The sequence below is a fragment of the Perna viridis genome, chromosome 12, assembly GCF_037379345.1.
Source record: "Perna viridis isolate PV_CMFRI_1.1 ecotype Kerala chromosome 12, ASM3737934v1, whole genome shotgun sequence".
Taxonomy (NCBI): Eukaryota; Metazoa; Mollusca; class Bivalvia; order Mytilida; family Mytilidae; genus Perna; species Perna viridis.
In genome coordinates, this window is record NC_142456.1 from 5,474,902 (window position 1) to 5,492,213 (window position 17,312).

The window sequence follows — 17,312 nt, forward strand, 5'->3', positions numbered from 1 at the left end:
TAAATATAGGAATGTATCCGTCATCGTTTTGAATGAATGAATTATGTATATATTTGAATGAGTTATATTTTCTGTATATGGACATCCATGTTAATTTCGTGTTGACGAGAAGATATTAAATTGACCATCTAAATAAAAAAAATATTCTGTCAGCGACACAATGTCAACCTTGTCGTTAATGTTTGACATTGTCATAAATTATCTGCAAATATGTCCAGTATTCTGCCTTCTCTGTTAGCTATCGACGATTTAAGAATAAGCAATGAAATAAAAGTGTATGTGTACTTCAATTCTCAAAGTTGAAAAATTCATTTTTGCCTGTTGGCATTTCAAAAATACCATATGTTGTAAGGGGTGACCTCTCATCAAAACATTAGAATGAAATACTAAGACTTAGAAAACAGCGACATTCTTTGTTTTGTTTGATTCGTAGTTATTTTTGGTTCGAGTTCTCGGCCTTTTCTGTTGTTTTTTTTTATATTATGATTCGTTTTATAAATTTAATTTAATTTGCTTATTTCATTTCTTTGATTACACTTTAACTACACAGCAGAAACAGTGGCCGATCAAGGGAGTACCAGGAGTTGGACACCCACACACACATACACACTTCTCGGAAAGTTTTTAACGAGGTGTTTTATCTATTCTTTATAGTTGAATGGAATGAAAGGAAAACGAGTTGTTTAAAAATTTTCAAACGCTCAATGGAATAAGAATCTAAAGTAATGACAACACAAATGGTCGTGAGAATTTTCAGAGATAAACTCCGTATGTTATAAATGTAGCGTTACACACTTGTGGTTTTTCATACAGTTCCATGTTGATTCTGAACAAGATATACCATACTTCCTCAACTAAAATCCATTCATAATTTGATAAGAGAATATGTTTAAATCAAGCAAGTTTGATAAGCACAAGTACTTTGGGATAAGAATTTCATCAATTATTATTACACAGATTATTATCGGCATATTAACTAACACATCAACCAGTAAGAGCGAAGTTACCTTGCTTCACAAACATAAAAACACAATTATAAAATTTTTAAATGCAAACGTTTTGTTTTATTTGAATATTTTTTATATGTTGACCCTTAACCTTTAACTGTTTTCAAATGGAGTTTGTATGTTGTCAGTAAATAAAGTTTCTTTTATTTGCACTGAGAATTTTCTCTTTGTGTTCTATATCATATTTTTTCATTAATTAAATTCATATGGGTTTCATCTGCAGACAAACATGTTTACATCAGTTCCATCAGTGATAATATTTATTGCAAAAAGAACTTACTACATGTATTATCATTATTGTATAATTCGTGGGGGAAACACTATTATTAATGGAATTGTCTGCTGTTTTTGTTCTCAAATTCGATAATAACATGTATTTGCAGTACATGTATCATTCCGAAGTTGCGTGAGTCCAAATCGTGAAATGTTTTGCTTCTAAAACTAAGGTCTTTTATGATTGATGATGTAAACGGTTGTACTTAGTATCAACTCACTGCATGGGCCATTGTTTGATTACGTTTTATGCTGATTTGGTATGACTAGTGTCATAGCAGAATACAAAATGGCTTCTGTTGATATGGAAGGGGCACATAGGTATACATATCTTATCTGATCGTTTATTCTTTTCCTGGTTCACATTAATTCTTTTTTAACTTTTTTTCCTTTTAATGTTTTGAGTTTTTCAGATTCTAAAAAATATGTTCCTCCTTTTTTTAATTCCATACACAAAGAAAAAAGGAACGGATATGGTGGTCAAAGTTTCTTGAAAACCTGTTGCCCCCATGTTGGAGTAATTTCCCTTTTTGCACTTATTTTTGTTTTTTTAGGTTAAAACTTTCAAAAATCTTCTACTCATACAACTACTATACATAATTTAACGAAAGTTAATATGGTAGTGTCTTAGGGTATCTTACACAAAATGGCCGTTGGGATTTTTAGATCCGTGATAAAAAATACATGACCGCCGTTATTGACAGTAGAACATTGTGGGTTAGAGAGCAGGGTTTCGAAAAACCATTAATCATTAACTTTAGCCAAATTTTTACAAAAGGTAATTAGGGTAAATAAAGTAGCTTATCAAACTAAGTTAGCGATTCAGGCTTTTTAGATCCTCTAGTTTACTGTTTCAATCTTTTTGAAAATTTTTAATGCGACGGAACATTTCATTGTTTATCATCAGAAGATGCGGTCCCACCTTTTTTTGATGAACTTTGTTAGAAAAGGTCGAATGCGATTTTATTACACTGTAATGGGTCAGTATCAAATTTATTAAGCTATAAAGATGGGGATAACATGTAATTAACTTAGACCATGTCAACTCTGGTTCACTTTATCGTAAACAAATTTTAAGCAAATCAAATAATATAAATGACAAGAAGACCACAACATAACACGTTCGTTTGAATGTTTTGTTTTTGTTTTGTTTTGTTTTGTTTTTTTTGTACTCGTTCCGCTAATTGTGTTATGTTATAAACTTCATACACATAAAATCTTATATTTTGAAATAAGGTTTGTTTGTAAATGTAATTTTTCAAGTTATTATTGTATTGAAAAATATATATAATGTATTTTGGAAATATTTTTAATACGTTAAGGTTACCTTTAATTCATTGTACCCTAGTGGCGGATCCGATCCAGCTTCCACCCCAAGTTAGGCAAATGTGGGCAAATAACAGTGTGAACCCCTGTCAAAATCCTTGAATCCGCGCCTGAACTCGCCTGAACCTGCTACTGCTTGTAGCGTTACATGTGTGACGTTTAGCATCGGATTTGCAGCATATAAGTACAGTCTGTAAAAATCTATGTATTTATATAAACTAATTTTGAGTGTTATGCTATGTTTGTTTTGAATATTACACCATTTAATTAATCCCCCATCACCAAACATTTTCGAGCGTTTGCTTTTTATTGGAACAGACATACAGATATATAAGTATTAACACTATCAATGCTTTAAATACTATTGGAAGAGTTGTTTTCCTTGACATCCCGTTTACTAAAGTGCATAAGTTGATAGATCTTTTACGACTATTTTGATGAATTCTGAAGAAATTCGCAAGAATGGCGACCCCACTAAGATTATTATTACCTACAATATCGAGATGAAACTTTGGCTTCGTTGGCGAATTATTTCAAATTATATAAACGCTGTATGTATTCATAAATACATAAAAATCATTTAGGCAGAAATGATACGAAAATAGAATGGAAACATCAAGTCTTACAAAAATAGACGGTGCAGCTTTCCTAAGGCTTCATTTTGATTCATGATGATTGAAGACATTTTCGGTTACCAAGCCTCATCTACTCCGGCACTGTCAGATTCATAACAGCGAAATAGCTAGCACATTTCCTCAGCTGAACAACATTTACTATTTGATAAGAGAATGTGTTTAAATTATTCTAGTTCGATAAGGTCAGGTGCGTGAGATAAAATAGTTCATCAATTATAGTTATTTCACAGAAATATTCTAACTTCAGGTGATATGAAAATTACTGCTAAATTGTATTATTTCTTTTTAGATCAACCTTACTTCTATTCTTCAGTCTATCAGAGATGGATTTATAATGACTTTGGAAAAAAATTGTATATTAGATCAATTAATACGAAGCTGTGCAAGATTATTTTTAATTCTTGATCTTCCGGCAACCTAACAAATAGTGCTCTGTATCTAAAAGTCAGTTAAATGAACTATTCTCAATTCTAGATGACGATAAACTTAAGAAACATGTTAAAATAGGATCTTAGCTATACATAGTTTTCAGATTGTATACTTAAGTCCAATTACATTTCAGCAGTAAAGTCGTGAATTTTGCTGCCTTCTTCGTCAAATCAAGATCCCGATGCAATATTTTGTAAGTGGTAAAGACCGAAATTCCCTCGTGTAAAAATCGAGTTCCGAGATAAGCTTTGAAACCAGAGTGGTGTACGACCTCATGATCTAATGCCACTGTATCCCCCATGAAATGGAAGTACATGTATAGATATAGATTGGAGCTAGTATAAACTAAAAATACTTCTGTATTAATCACAATAAATGATGGCAGATCTAGGATTAGAAATAACAGACAACTGATTATTTACCTTACGAAATGAAAATACGAGTGTTAATACCGTTTAGCTAACTTCTTTACTTAGTAAGCTTGGCTTTTCCCGCGTTTTACTGCTTCGAACAAGTATGTCATGTCCGTTTTAGAGAAGGCACACTCCAGCCTTGCCTCACCTTAATCCGCCCCAGGTGATTTAAAGTTGTAGATTGATCGCCGTATACGTTTTTATATGTCATGACCGACGCATTGCTTTGGCGCCAATTAGTATTTCATTTGCGCCACAATCATACATCATTTGCGCTAGAATAAACTATTTTCATTGCGCCAATTACGGGCGAATTTGACATAATAATTATATACTTAGTATTACTTTTTATATCATTTACTGTACCTCTTCTGTTCGTTAGAATTATCTGTTACCATTGCCCGTGCCTTGCGGGGATGTGGAGGTTGGATTTTAGCAGGATATTTTATTTGATGTAAAAATGGATAAAACACTAGAATTTCTTTCACAGCATAAAACAAATGTTGTCCTCTTAAAATCATCATAAAAGCCCTATATATACATATACCAGTAATAACTTTATAGGTCAGGGATTTTTTTACTAGTATTTTATAGTCCCTGGTTCTGCATCCGTGGATTATAGTTTTGAATGAGTACAAATCATTAAAACTATTTGCTTGAAACTTTATATATCTACATTTACCTAACGGTTACATGAAAAATAGCGCATGTGGAATATTTAGTATTTGGCGCAAATGAAATAGTCAATACTTCAAAAATTGGCGCAAAAGCATGACGCCAGTAACATGTATGACCGATTGAAAATCCTGGAATTCTGGTCTCCAAAAAATAAAATTATCTTCTCTCCTAAAACAAAAAATAATACTAAAACGTCGTTCTCTTACAGTCTATCTAAAGTCACGTTTCAAAAGGAAACTTGAAGAAGAATAAATTTTATTTCCCGCTAAACGGGAATGTAACGGTTAATGTCCTTGTTAGCAGGACCGATGGATATTTTATTGCAATTTAAAGGTCACTTTAAATTTATTATGCTATAAAGATTAAAGTTAACCTAGAATTAACTCGTTCCATGTCACTTCAGTTTAATAAATATATTAGATTTATATGGCATACACTACTATTAAATATGACTTGGCTAATGAGGCCGGCATGCCATGTACTTACAGGTGTTAAAGGTACAAAATCCATTAACAGAACCCATGGTGATTTCGTTACATTCAGCGTTCACAAGATTCATTGCAACTTCATTATATTATTTGTAACGCTCAAGGCAATCCACATATTGTATATTCTAAATCTGCATTAATATGCTCCTAGCGACGTCATTGTATGCTACGAAAGTGTATTTAATGCAAACCGAACGCTTAATATGTACATTTGTGCATGTGTGTGAGAGGTCCAAAAAGACCTAACCAGAGTAAATATTTGTAGAAAGCCTAGTTTTAAGTAAGAACATGCATGTATTCAGGGTTACAGAACAGCTCCTAAGTTGCCTCGTCTATAGGGTGTGATTAACGACGTACCGGTACTTTATAGCCTTCATATTTCCCTAAGATATGCGCTGTATGTAGACACGTGATTTTGTCGATCTTGGTCTGAAATGATTTTACTCGTTTCACCTGAAGAAAGATTAAATCCATTGCAGTTGCTCTTTATAACTATTCAAAATGCATTTTATCTTGGTGTAACTCGTAAAAGAGCATTTAGTTGACTTTAATAAGATTTTAATGTTGATGGTTTAAATATATTGAGCTCTGAATGCTGATGTCTATGTTCGTCAATGTTTTCATGTTTCTTCAAATAGTTCACAAATGAACATAAATATGACAGTACTTCCATGTTATTGCTGATGTTTCGGATTTATTGAAGACTATATACAACGATCTATATTATCCTTCAGTAGGTCACAACCTGTAATAAATATACAAATGGCTCTTAAAAGAGTTTATAGTTGACTAGATCCGATTTTAACGCTGACGTTTCTGATATCTTAAGCTATGAAATGTCTGAATAAATTATGAGATAAGATGTAATTTGTTTCGTAGTTCAAAGGCAAGAAGTTAAATGTCGATATTGTATTGAATTAGCCTGTTTTTTTTTCATTTATTGAAAGGATCACCAAAAAAAAAACCATCACATCATTTATTTCATATGACACATATCTGTTTGAAATGTTTCCAAATGGTAATTTTAGATATAGGATCATCCTAATTATGGCAAATGTCCGTGACACATACATGTAGAAGTGGTTTTGAGTACAGAAAATAGAAATCCGCTCCATTGTCTCGTGTTATAAGTAAAGTTTTTTCTGCTTGAGAACTATAGAAATTATGAACTGGTACATGTATGAATAGCTCTTACCAATATCATAAAACCTTTTATCAATTGAAATAATCTGCTGAACTAAAATAATGACTATCTGTAATGATTTGAAAAAGGGAAAATAACAGGACTATTTAGTTCAATATCTTTCTGCAGGTTTCCGGTTTGTGCATTGTTCTCAATTATGTTACGACAATCTCGTCACGTCGGACATAAATACTTGAGCCACAATCAAAACAGTTTAAAAATGCATCAGCTTATATCACCCAAGGTTTTTAATATACAAAGAAAACGATAATAAATATACATGTGTTAACTACGGACATTTCACATATTTTCAATTGACCAAGGACAACTGCCTGTATGATCCTCTCAAGGCATGTACACGTTTAAGTAGAACAGCTTAGCTACATGTATGTTATTTGATGTATCAACATACATGTAGTTAATCTTTATATTTGTTTTTGTTTGCGTCGTTCAGTGTTTGGAATAGCTATTAAGGACTTGTTTACTGCATTCTATGTTTTTTTAGAGGTACAGAATTCACACGTGATTTTACTCGCACGCAATAACTTTTGGCATTTATATCTGAGCTTTAAATTTATTAACTGTGTTGATTGTGTAGTTTTTTCTTCTTAAATTGAGATTTTGAGAAAGTACGGGCTTTATTGTAATGATCAATGCGGTTTCATTACAAAAACACTTGACTCTGTGGTAAGCGATCAGTTAATTGAAATTAACAGTGTATGTAGTTAACTGCTACAATGATGATTTGGGTTTTTTGGTTTTTTTTGGTTTTTTTTTGTCAATATCTGAAGTTCAGCTGAAGTTGTAGCATACTATACTGGATTATATGACTAGCCACAAGTAGTAGTTGCCATCAAGCATTTAAACTTTCTCTGCAGGGTGCTACTGGAAGAGAGGTGAGAAGGGCGCATTCATTTCACATTAAAGCTCGCAGTGATATGACGGAAAATGAATGCCCAGATTCTCCAGGATCGTCTCGGAAAAGACACAAAGCAATGACAGTTCGGAAAATTTCTACTAGCAGTTTAGGTGAATGTACGCTGTGTGGAGGTTTAGAGCGAAGGCTTGCCAATGGGGAATGGATCAGGTATGTCGTCGTAATATAATAAAATGACTTGTTTGCAATTTGAACCAATTACACTGTGCGATTAATGTTTAAGAGATTGTCCACTAAGAAACCAGGCAGTTCCTATGATATGGATGGTACATGGCAAATTTTATCCCACTTTTTTTTGTTCCAATGTAAAGTTGATATCATATGTATGTCCAATAGTACAATTTTTTTTAAATCAATGGTACCCAGGCTAAGAAAATGATTCTAAAATTCCCTAAGAAAGTAACAAAATTTTGCACAAAATGAAAGAGTTATCACCCTTTTTTAATGTACTTCAGTGCTTTCTGCGTAATTTAGTTCTCTTTAACCGTTGTAGCTAAACAAAAACCAACATTCTACTTTGAGAAAGGATGCATTTGTGATATGAAATAGGTGATCTATTTGTTTTTGTTTTGAAAATAAAATTTATCATACGCCACCCATTGCCTGGTTTTTGCGTGGACGCCAATTTAAGGCTATGTTTATGTTCCCAGAACTGCTCAGAACAACAATTTTACATTAAACTTGACAAAGCGTCCATATTTTGTACTCGATGTCATTATTTTGTTTCTTAAGCTGATATACACGTATTAATAGATAATGAATAATTTGAAGAATGTCGAAATTTTGTCTGTTACTTGTATACAACAAATGATTCGTCGCAGCATATACATGTACCTGTTAAATTTGGGGTTTCTCGCCAAATCGTAAGTGAGACGATCAAAAGGGACTCGAGGTGTATGAAATTTGCACCGATTTCACCTGCCCCGGTTTTATTTTATTTACTAAGGACTAAAATATCTCCATTAACTGAAATTAACCTGTAATGAAAACAAGGGCCTCTCTTGTAAATCTCTGCATGGATCTGCCACTGCAAATACATTTCGTCAGAATTTTGTCCTTAATTTAGCCAGCTTATAAACCCGTATAATTTTACTCGTTCAGAGTATGTATGTCTAGTTTTTCACTTAGAGTGTATTAACACACTTTTTTCCTAAATAACATAAGAAAATGTTGTGAGATCCTGATCACAAAGTATGTATGTTCATAAAATTGCTTTCTGTCTCTCAAACCGTACACTCAAAATATCACGTCTGTGTTTCTCAAATTTCTCATTAAAATTCGATACCTTGTAAATGCATGTCGACTTTTCATGCTGTGACAGAAACGTAAATCTCAAATTTTGATCGAAGACGATGATGATAGCATGCTTACCTTGAAATGTGTCACCTATCAATGAAAAAAATGGAGATGACAAATAATTGGCACTTATAATATAGGAGATATCGAGTCCTTTTTATAATTAGAAGAAAGTGCAATTGTTAAAACCAGATACTAGGTTTTTGTTGAAGCAAACAAACTGTGATAACTAATGTATATATAGCCGGCATGAGGTTCAAGTTCTTAAAATTTTCTTCAGGTACTGGTATGCTTTAAAAGACGGTACTTTATTCTCGTTTCTGACGGAAAATGATAGTGTGACCGTTGACATTCAGGATCTTCGTGGTTATAAAGTTTCCAGTCTTATAGACCACTTCAGAGGGAAAAGATTCGCCATCAAACTCGCGCATGATGTAAGTTAAAAGTTTGTATATCTTTCAAGTCGTTGATTTTTTTTCATTATTCTTGTTACATCTTAAAGCTGAAAATGAAACTTAACGTCGACAAAAAAAATCCACCTCATATGACTCAAAAGATAAGTAATTGTATTAAATATGTAAATACACACATCTCCATTATTACATGTAATTCTAATGATTATATGACAATTCAAAATATATCATTGAAACCTGCAATCGTTCAGTGGTTTATTGTCCTCTATATTTAAGTAAGCTCTCGAATTAATATGAATATTTTCATAGTATTTTGTTATACATGCAATTAAAAAGAAATGCTTTACTTCCTTTAATACCCCGGTCCACTTTAATCAAAGATCATTTTAAAGAAATATTTCTCCCGATCAAAGCAGCGTTACTTACATGTAGATTCTCAAGATCTCCTTTAGATGTACTTACAATGTACCAGATATCTTCCTAGACGATTTTATTTGGGTTGAAGTACTAAGTGTTAAATTTCCGTTTTGTACATCCAGGATATAGCATCTATTTACCTGTCGGCAGATAGTAGAGAGGACATGGAATCATGGGTAGAGAATCTTCAGGAAGCAACGGGACAGCCTCCTAGCGAGCACAGTCCTGCCGAAAATGGTCATGATGCTTTGGCAGGTAGGTATATTTTTTACCGCATTGCCTCGCTTTCAGCATGTACGGACTGATTTTAATTTTAACTATATTAATGCACATAACACAGTTATATTAGCAAAATTGACAGGGAAATACTAGGTCAAATGGAATAGTCAAAAGGAAAAGTCAAATGGAATAGTCAAAGGGAAAAGTCAAATGGAATAGTCAACAGGAAAGTCAAATGGAATAGTCCAAAGGAAAATTCAAATGGAATAGTCCGAAGAAGAAAGGCAATATTATGGCAAAAACCGGAAAAACTTAGTACAGACATTTCTGATTGAATTTGTGGGTTAAGCCAGGTTTTATAGTGTGGTTAACCTCCGGCTTCAATTACGGTTAATTGTCTTCGATGTATTGCAATACAAACAGATACAATACAAAATTGTCACTGAGCGAAGTGGGTAAAATAAGTAGTCAAACCGTTACAGTTGTTGATATACAGTTCTAAATACATACTTGACAGCCATATCCTGTCACCATTGCTGAATTTTGTCTTGTATCCTTGGCTGTCTTCCATTATAGCATCTAATAAACTTGGGGTGGGTTATTTCTGACTCAGTCGTGAAAGCTTCGTTCTTTACCCTTTGACCTTAAAGACGTTCTTTCATGGAAACGCAAGTCACCTGATCGCAATTCTGTTTCCCAATTGGCCAAACACTGTTAACTTAGTGGCGTACGAAAAAACTGTATCGAAAATTAAAATTGTGTGCCATGTGTTATTTCCTAAATGAAATGTAGAAAATTATAAGTAAAAGGAACAAATTTGACTGCTTCGTCTATCTTTATTTTTTTTGTTTCATTTGTTCTATGTTTTGCTTTTGAATATGATTGTTGTTCTTTTTATTGTCATCCTGTTTAACTTGTTGATTCTGTATTGTTCTCCTGATATCATACTTCTCATTTTATGCAAATGAACTTTATGCATTTGCCAAGAACGTGCTACTAGAACAAAAACAAATCACTATTTGGCATACAGCATGAAGAGTTGCACGTTAGATGGTATTTTGCCGTAGCGTTAGACAAGCATTTTTAATAGATATTTAAAATAGTAAGAAATCACGCATTACCTTGTGTTTTAATTACGTGTAATTTTTCTTGCTTGCATATGAATCTTGAAAATGGAACAGAGAAACAATGGCTTGTATACGCACCTGACGGCTCGTGCACTTATAATAGTTGTTGAAACGCATCCTTTTCTTATCGCATTGTAGTATTTATAATATTTACCCTAATTTTGGCAGCTGAATTAAGATTTGTCCAGATGGGGCATGTTATTTATTTTACATCGATATTTTCAACAGATAATTATCACGAAAAATGCCAGACCGTGAAGCAGAAGCTCTTAGAGGAAATGTTACGACAGAAACGGGAACTGCAGCTTAAACAGGCTGCCCGACAAAAGGTTTGTAGGATTAGTTAGCAACGCCGACGATGTCATATCAACGTCATTCGCGTGAATCATTTCAAAACAAGCATACACATGTTATTTTTTTTATGCCAATAGTTTTGCATGTTTTTCGTGATTTTTATCGAACGATTTAAGAACCAGTCAATACAAAGTTCAGGCACTGCCTGTGGTAATGGTGATTCATTTTGTTGAAAAACACACCCAATAAATGATGCTATTTTGGTCCACATATGCTATATTTTACCTAACGATTGTCCTTTCTGTATTCAGATCTGTATTTTTAAGAAAGCCATACCAGTCTCCCACTAAAATCAACATAATCAAACCAAATCAAGAACAAATGTCTATTCGGTATAGGCATATTTTTTATCTAGAAGTTGCATCAACCGAATCGGTATGTGGTGTCTAACCATTTCTAAATAAGAAATAACTCTTTAAGTGCATCGTGCGGGTTGTTGCCATGCAGGAATGGCTTCTTGTCTGATATTTATAAGGTCTGCTTCTTAATAAGCGTTTTACTTTCCGTTCTGCTCTATTACGAAAATTCGTCATGCATGTAAAATAAATGATATGATTTCAATATTTAGGATTATATACAAGTGTATCCATTGTTAAAAACTTTAAGCTTTAAATTATGTTCAGTAATGTTAATTCTGTGAATTCAGAACCTTGTTTGTGAAATGCAAGCCGAGACGGTTATTACTATTTTTACATGTTTTATAATAACTACAAAATGTCCTATGCAATTGGCTTCAAACGTTTTTAGTAAATAAAACATTGCGGGTTTACATAATGCTGTCTGGCAGATAGGATTGCAGAATGCAAGATATGCCGCGGATACTTAATCACGTCATGCAGTCCTGCAATCTTTACAAGTTTGGTTGTCTGTTTTCATTCCATTTTCTGGCGTAACAACGTCATGTCATGTAGGATAAATGTAATGGCATGTTCGTTTATACGTAAAGAATGAGAAATCTCATAAATACTGCTCTTAAAATATGTATACATCCAATTTCTAGACAACAGTCATTCCAATTCACTATCGAATACTTCCACGATATATTTTACAATTAACCCATTTCCAAATGGGGAATTCCGCATTCGAATCATACACTACATACATGTACATTGAATCAACCATATCTCTATGACAAATGCAGGAATGTCGGTGTTAAACCCCCATCCTTATTGGAAAATATTGTGCTTGAAAAGTTTGGCAAAACAGCGCAACCACCGCTTTTATAATTGTCTGCACCTTTTACTGTAAAAAGGTGTAATCTTTTAAGATCTTTCATGCTAGAACAATATAAGAAGGAAAACATAGACGGGCAAGTGTGCTCGTTTCCGTGATATAAGCTTCTGAAATTGTAGCTGTCAAGGCCTTTCTCTGGATTTTTCTTAGGTTTTGTATTACTAGTAGTAGGTTTTATCGATCAAAACACTGAAGAAATAACAAGGATCTCATAAAAACTTCCCCAAAACAATTTTAAGATGTGTTTAATGAAATTATGAAAAAAAAAGTGGGGGTCACTGGGCAAAACATTAAAATGCTATGAAATAGATAAAACCAGAGTCCGAAAATCTGACGTGAACTACGAACACTCTTAATGGCACATATTTAAATTGTAACACAAAAACTTGAAACATCACAGAAATTCAATAAGTTAAATATTTCATCTTCAGAAGCAGCAACAGAATAGCACAGATTCTGGTGATTATATACAAGATGACCAGCTGATCTCAGATGTCGTACGATTAAGACAGAGACGAATGTCCACACAAATCAAGGTCAGAATTTCGATTATCGTTTTTAAGGCACTTAAGGGCAAAACCTTTTTGTACTGGCCTGTATATTTGCCTTTGTCAGTATAATACATTAAAATTATCTTAGCACAAAACGGGCAAATGAAAATTTAGAGTTTTTCGCTATTTTCATAGTGACAAAAAAATATATATGATTTGACCGATGATTGCAAAACCAAATGTATGTGAAGGTGGATTAATTAGAAAAAAAACGCGGAAAAGATGGGGGAACCTTATATAGATTATTCATTTTATTATGTGTGCATTTTTGTCAGATTCGACAGATTCTGTAGAAAATCTTTAACTGAGAAAAGAACAAAATATCAGGAATATAGCGTTGTTTTTTATGACGTCGATATTTTATTGTAGATGGATACAATACAAAAACAAATTCAGTCCCAAACGCCAAGTCGAAAATTTCCTTTCGGGAAAAAGAAAAAGGTGGATGAAAGTAAAACTGAATATTTCCAAGAACAGCTTCGTGAATTGACTGAAAAGCTACACACTATCGACAAAGATATAAGTCGTAAAGAAACGCTTGATTTAAATCAAAACAAGAAACCATTACATTTAGTGCATTCTGAAGAAAATGTGTTAATTTCAAATGGTTCGTACCATGTTAGTTATGATGATGGAAAGCGAGAGGAAGAAACAAGCAGAGGAAATAGTTTAAATTTCAAAAACAGTGTTCAAAAATTAGCTCAAAAGACAAAACGCTCAATAAAGGGCAAGACTAAAAAGCAAATGGAAGTGCCGAAACTAAACGGTTTGGTGACACTGAACGGGGGTTCAAATGGTGCTTTAAATTTGGACTTAAGTCGGGATGACGAAGAAGAAGATTCTGATCCTTCTGACCTCCGTGATTCAAATAAATCAACGAGTAGTGTAATTGATCTGACAAAATCCCGAGTTAGTACGTCATCTGATGATGTTTTTGACAGTGGGACATCCTTGTCACCGAGAAAAGAAATTGACCCAACTGTCATGGCAGAAATTGATGTAAGTAAATATTTTTATATTAAAAAAATTAGAATTTAGAAATTCATAGATATGTGCAGGTCGTGGATTTAAATATCATTTACTTGTATAATATAAGAAGGGTATTAACTGAAACTGTTACCTGTTGACGTTCTAAACCAGCTGGTTAAAAATATTTACTGAATGTTGGAGAAATTTCAACGGGTCCATTTTCAGAAATGCATAATTCCTTTTAAAATAGCAATACAAGTACGGCACAGAGGCGTATAAAAGAGGTTTTGAGTTGGGCACAAAAACTTTTTTGAGAATGAAAAAATGGGGTATAAATGACTGGATCCGCCCATCTGTTGCAATCCTCCACATAAAATGTGTGTGGTCTAATCACAATTTTTTTAAGTTACCAACCACGCCCCGAAGCTAGTGTGTTATTCCTCTTTCTATATCGTGGTGAACTGCACGAGTAACATTCCTCTCGTTTAGAGAGTGTACAATGAGTTTTTTATTATTTATTTAAACAATTCTCTAATTACCGTAATTGTAGCTAAATAATCAATTTTTGATCAGCTATTTATTTAAAGCTTTGGTTTATTTATCTAACTAGTGTTCGAGTAAATAGTAGTTTTATTCAGATTTGCTTCTTCAATATTTTTTCTTCATTTTATAATTCATAGGCCTTCGAAGAACTAACGAGACAAGTTTTGAATGCTAGAGCTCCTCCGACGTAACTTAAGTGTGGACAAAGGGAGACAACTAGACTTAATATACACTGGTGCTGCAATAATGGCATTTATGCTGCGTTTGTTAAACTCACTCTACGTTTGAAATTTGTGCAGTATATTCAATGTGTAATATTCATAGCATTACGAGGTACAAATGTGTTTTATTCATTGTTATTCATACATATGTTATTCACATATTAAACAATTATATCATGTGTATTTGTTTCTTCCTAATCCATTTCATTATTATAAATATGTATTTACTACCCCTGTTTTGAGAATTTGTCCAATATTACATACGTTCTGGCAATTGAACTTTGAAGGATAATAAAATATTTCATAACAAAACAAATATTTTTTTGAGTAAAATTACAAATTCTCAACTCTAAGCATATATTATGTTATTAAAATTGGACAACATGTTGAGCTGTTATATCTGTTTACAGCAATGACATAAACTATACTAGTTAGCAGTTGCTAATGAATGTTGTGATTAAAGGTTTTTCTTAGAAATAAACAAAACTACAGACTATAAATTTCCTATACTTAACTGGCTTTTATCCCCCAGGGAAGTCTTGTTTTCTGCAATAGCTAGTAATTCATAAGGAAATATTATAATGATAGGAAATTCCAGAGAACTATACACAAATGACTAAAACATGCATAATAAAAAAAACACAGAGAAAAATGCTTGAACAATACACATCGCTCAAATCGTTACGCTGAATGTAAAAAAAAACAAGAAACATTGTAGTATATATAATCGGTTGCATGGCGAGGTTGGAAAAATTCCAGAAAAAATGTTGGATTTATGGCTGTATGTACAGTTGAATGGCTAGCTTTAGCATGAATGTTTGGGGCATGATAGCACACGTTCACATATGGCTGTATATGATGCGTACCGAACCAAAGCGCCTTGTTATGTTTCTAGATTTTATTGAATCTGAGTTGTTCACATTAAAATGTTCACGTTTTTAAAGTTAAAATTGGTACTGCTTTATAGTCGTGATGCATCGATTTTGAACAAGATTGCTATGCGTTGCAAAATTACCCCGTCGTTGCAAATGTTTGAATCCCCAATTGAAATACAATAACTGGAATCGCTTTACAATTAGGAAATGTATCCCCAATATAATATATAAAATAATAATCAAAACCATATACATTTTGTAAACAGAAAACATTGTCAAATGGTTTTCCTGATACACCACATTAAAGAGTCCGTTTAAATTTCAAATTAAATAAAATTATCAAATAGCCTATCCAATAAAAAAGTCAGCGCGATATGGTATATAATAATACATGAAAACAAACCCAGGACTCGAATAAAATTTGTCAAATCATAATGGTGGTTCACTATAAAATTCAACACAGGAGAAGAATCCAAGTCCCAAAACTCCCGTACAATTTGTCGAATCAAACGAACAACTACGTATTGTGGCTAACGATCCTACAAAATTTTAACAAAAAATCCATTATTCAGTAGTTCCAGATGAGTTGAGGATGGACGGGAGCACCATGATAACATTTTTAAACATAACTTGGTGGCATTACTGAACTTGATTTCGACATATATGTCACGGTCAGCTAATGCTATGTGTCAATATATGCTACATACCAACAATTTGGCATCATCTACATGTCAGAATTTGTAACATGAGCTTTTTTTTGTTTTTTTTTTTCATATCTCCATCTATTGGAGGAAATAAAGAAAATCAATCAATCAATCAATCAAAGTGTTTCTATAGTGTAGCAAGTACAAATTAAACAAAATATAGAAACTCCTGTAGAATCACAATGGCGATGCAATATGACCAACTACGAACTGTGACTATCAATCCTACAAAATTTGGGCAAAATATGTTGAGCGGTTTCCGGGAATTTTAAGTTGCGTCCAGAAAGTATGACGAACGCACGGATACTGGTATTTCTCTGTTCCCGTCCGCGTAGCAGCGGGTGACAAAGACGATACAGAATAAGAAACAAAGCACATCACAATGAAAACAAAAGTTTGAATGTAGAGAAAGGAAGAGGATGGATGCATTGCTCATATGCGACACTGATTTTACATTTTAAAATTTAAATAGAAACATTTTTGATCTTTTAATGAATATAGTGCCACTTTCTTCATACATGTACGTTAGATCTATCTTTGGTATACAGGCGATGAAACGTTTTCAAGGAATTTTAGAAATACGTTTACTTCCGAAGTGTAGCACAATTTCCCACAAAAATATATTTTTCACAGTATTCCAATGATTCAAGTAATTGTATTTATCAGTGTCAACACCCCTTGTCTTCAGGCATACAGGTTTGCACTCAAGTCATATAGGTGCCTCTCCCGAGTTTTTGTAAAATGTAAAGATGAACCGGATTGTCTAGAGGTCTCTTTTGAACACCAAAAGACCTCAGTAATATTTTTATAGCTTTATTGTCCCTCGCCTTCTTGTCAATGGCTATGTTTAATTTCCAAATTTTGTATCTTGTAAGATACACGGAGTACTAGAGCACATACGTTAGGTAAAATGTAATACCATACAAGTAAGAACAACAAACATCTCTTATGTGGTCAAAGAAAGATAACTCTACCTGACATGAACGTAAAAATTTGAACTAAAGCCTTTTACAAAAGATAA

At 33.1% G+C, this 17,312-nt stretch overlaps 1 protein-coding gene across 3 annotated transcripts in view; it reads left to right on the forward strand.

Annotated features, from left to right (window-relative positions):
* Window positions 1-14,891, forward strand: part of LOC148600963 (uncharacterized) — a 62,191-nt gene extending 47,300 nt beyond the window's left edge. For all 3 annotated transcript variants that reach the window (XM_088554715.1, XM_088554717.1, XM_088554718.1), the window contains 7 exons: window positions 7,311-7,519; window positions 8,946-9,099; window positions 9,618-9,750; window positions 11,070-11,170; window positions 12,860-12,964; window positions 13,349-13,978; window positions 14,629-14,891. In XM_088554715.1, coding sequence (XP_088410841.1) covers window positions 7,311-7,519; window positions 8,946-9,099; window positions 9,618-9,750; window positions 11,070-11,170; window positions 12,860-12,964; window positions 13,349-13,978; window positions 14,629-14,682 — 1,386 coding nt within the window. In that variant the 3' untranslated portion in view covers window positions 14,683-14,891. The remainder of the gene's footprint in view (window positions 1-7,310; window positions 7,520-8,945; window positions 9,100-9,617; window positions 9,751-11,069; window positions 11,171-12,859; window positions 12,965-13,348; window positions 13,979-14,628) is intronic.
* The last annotated feature ends 2,421 nt before the right edge of the window (window positions 14,892-17,312 follow it).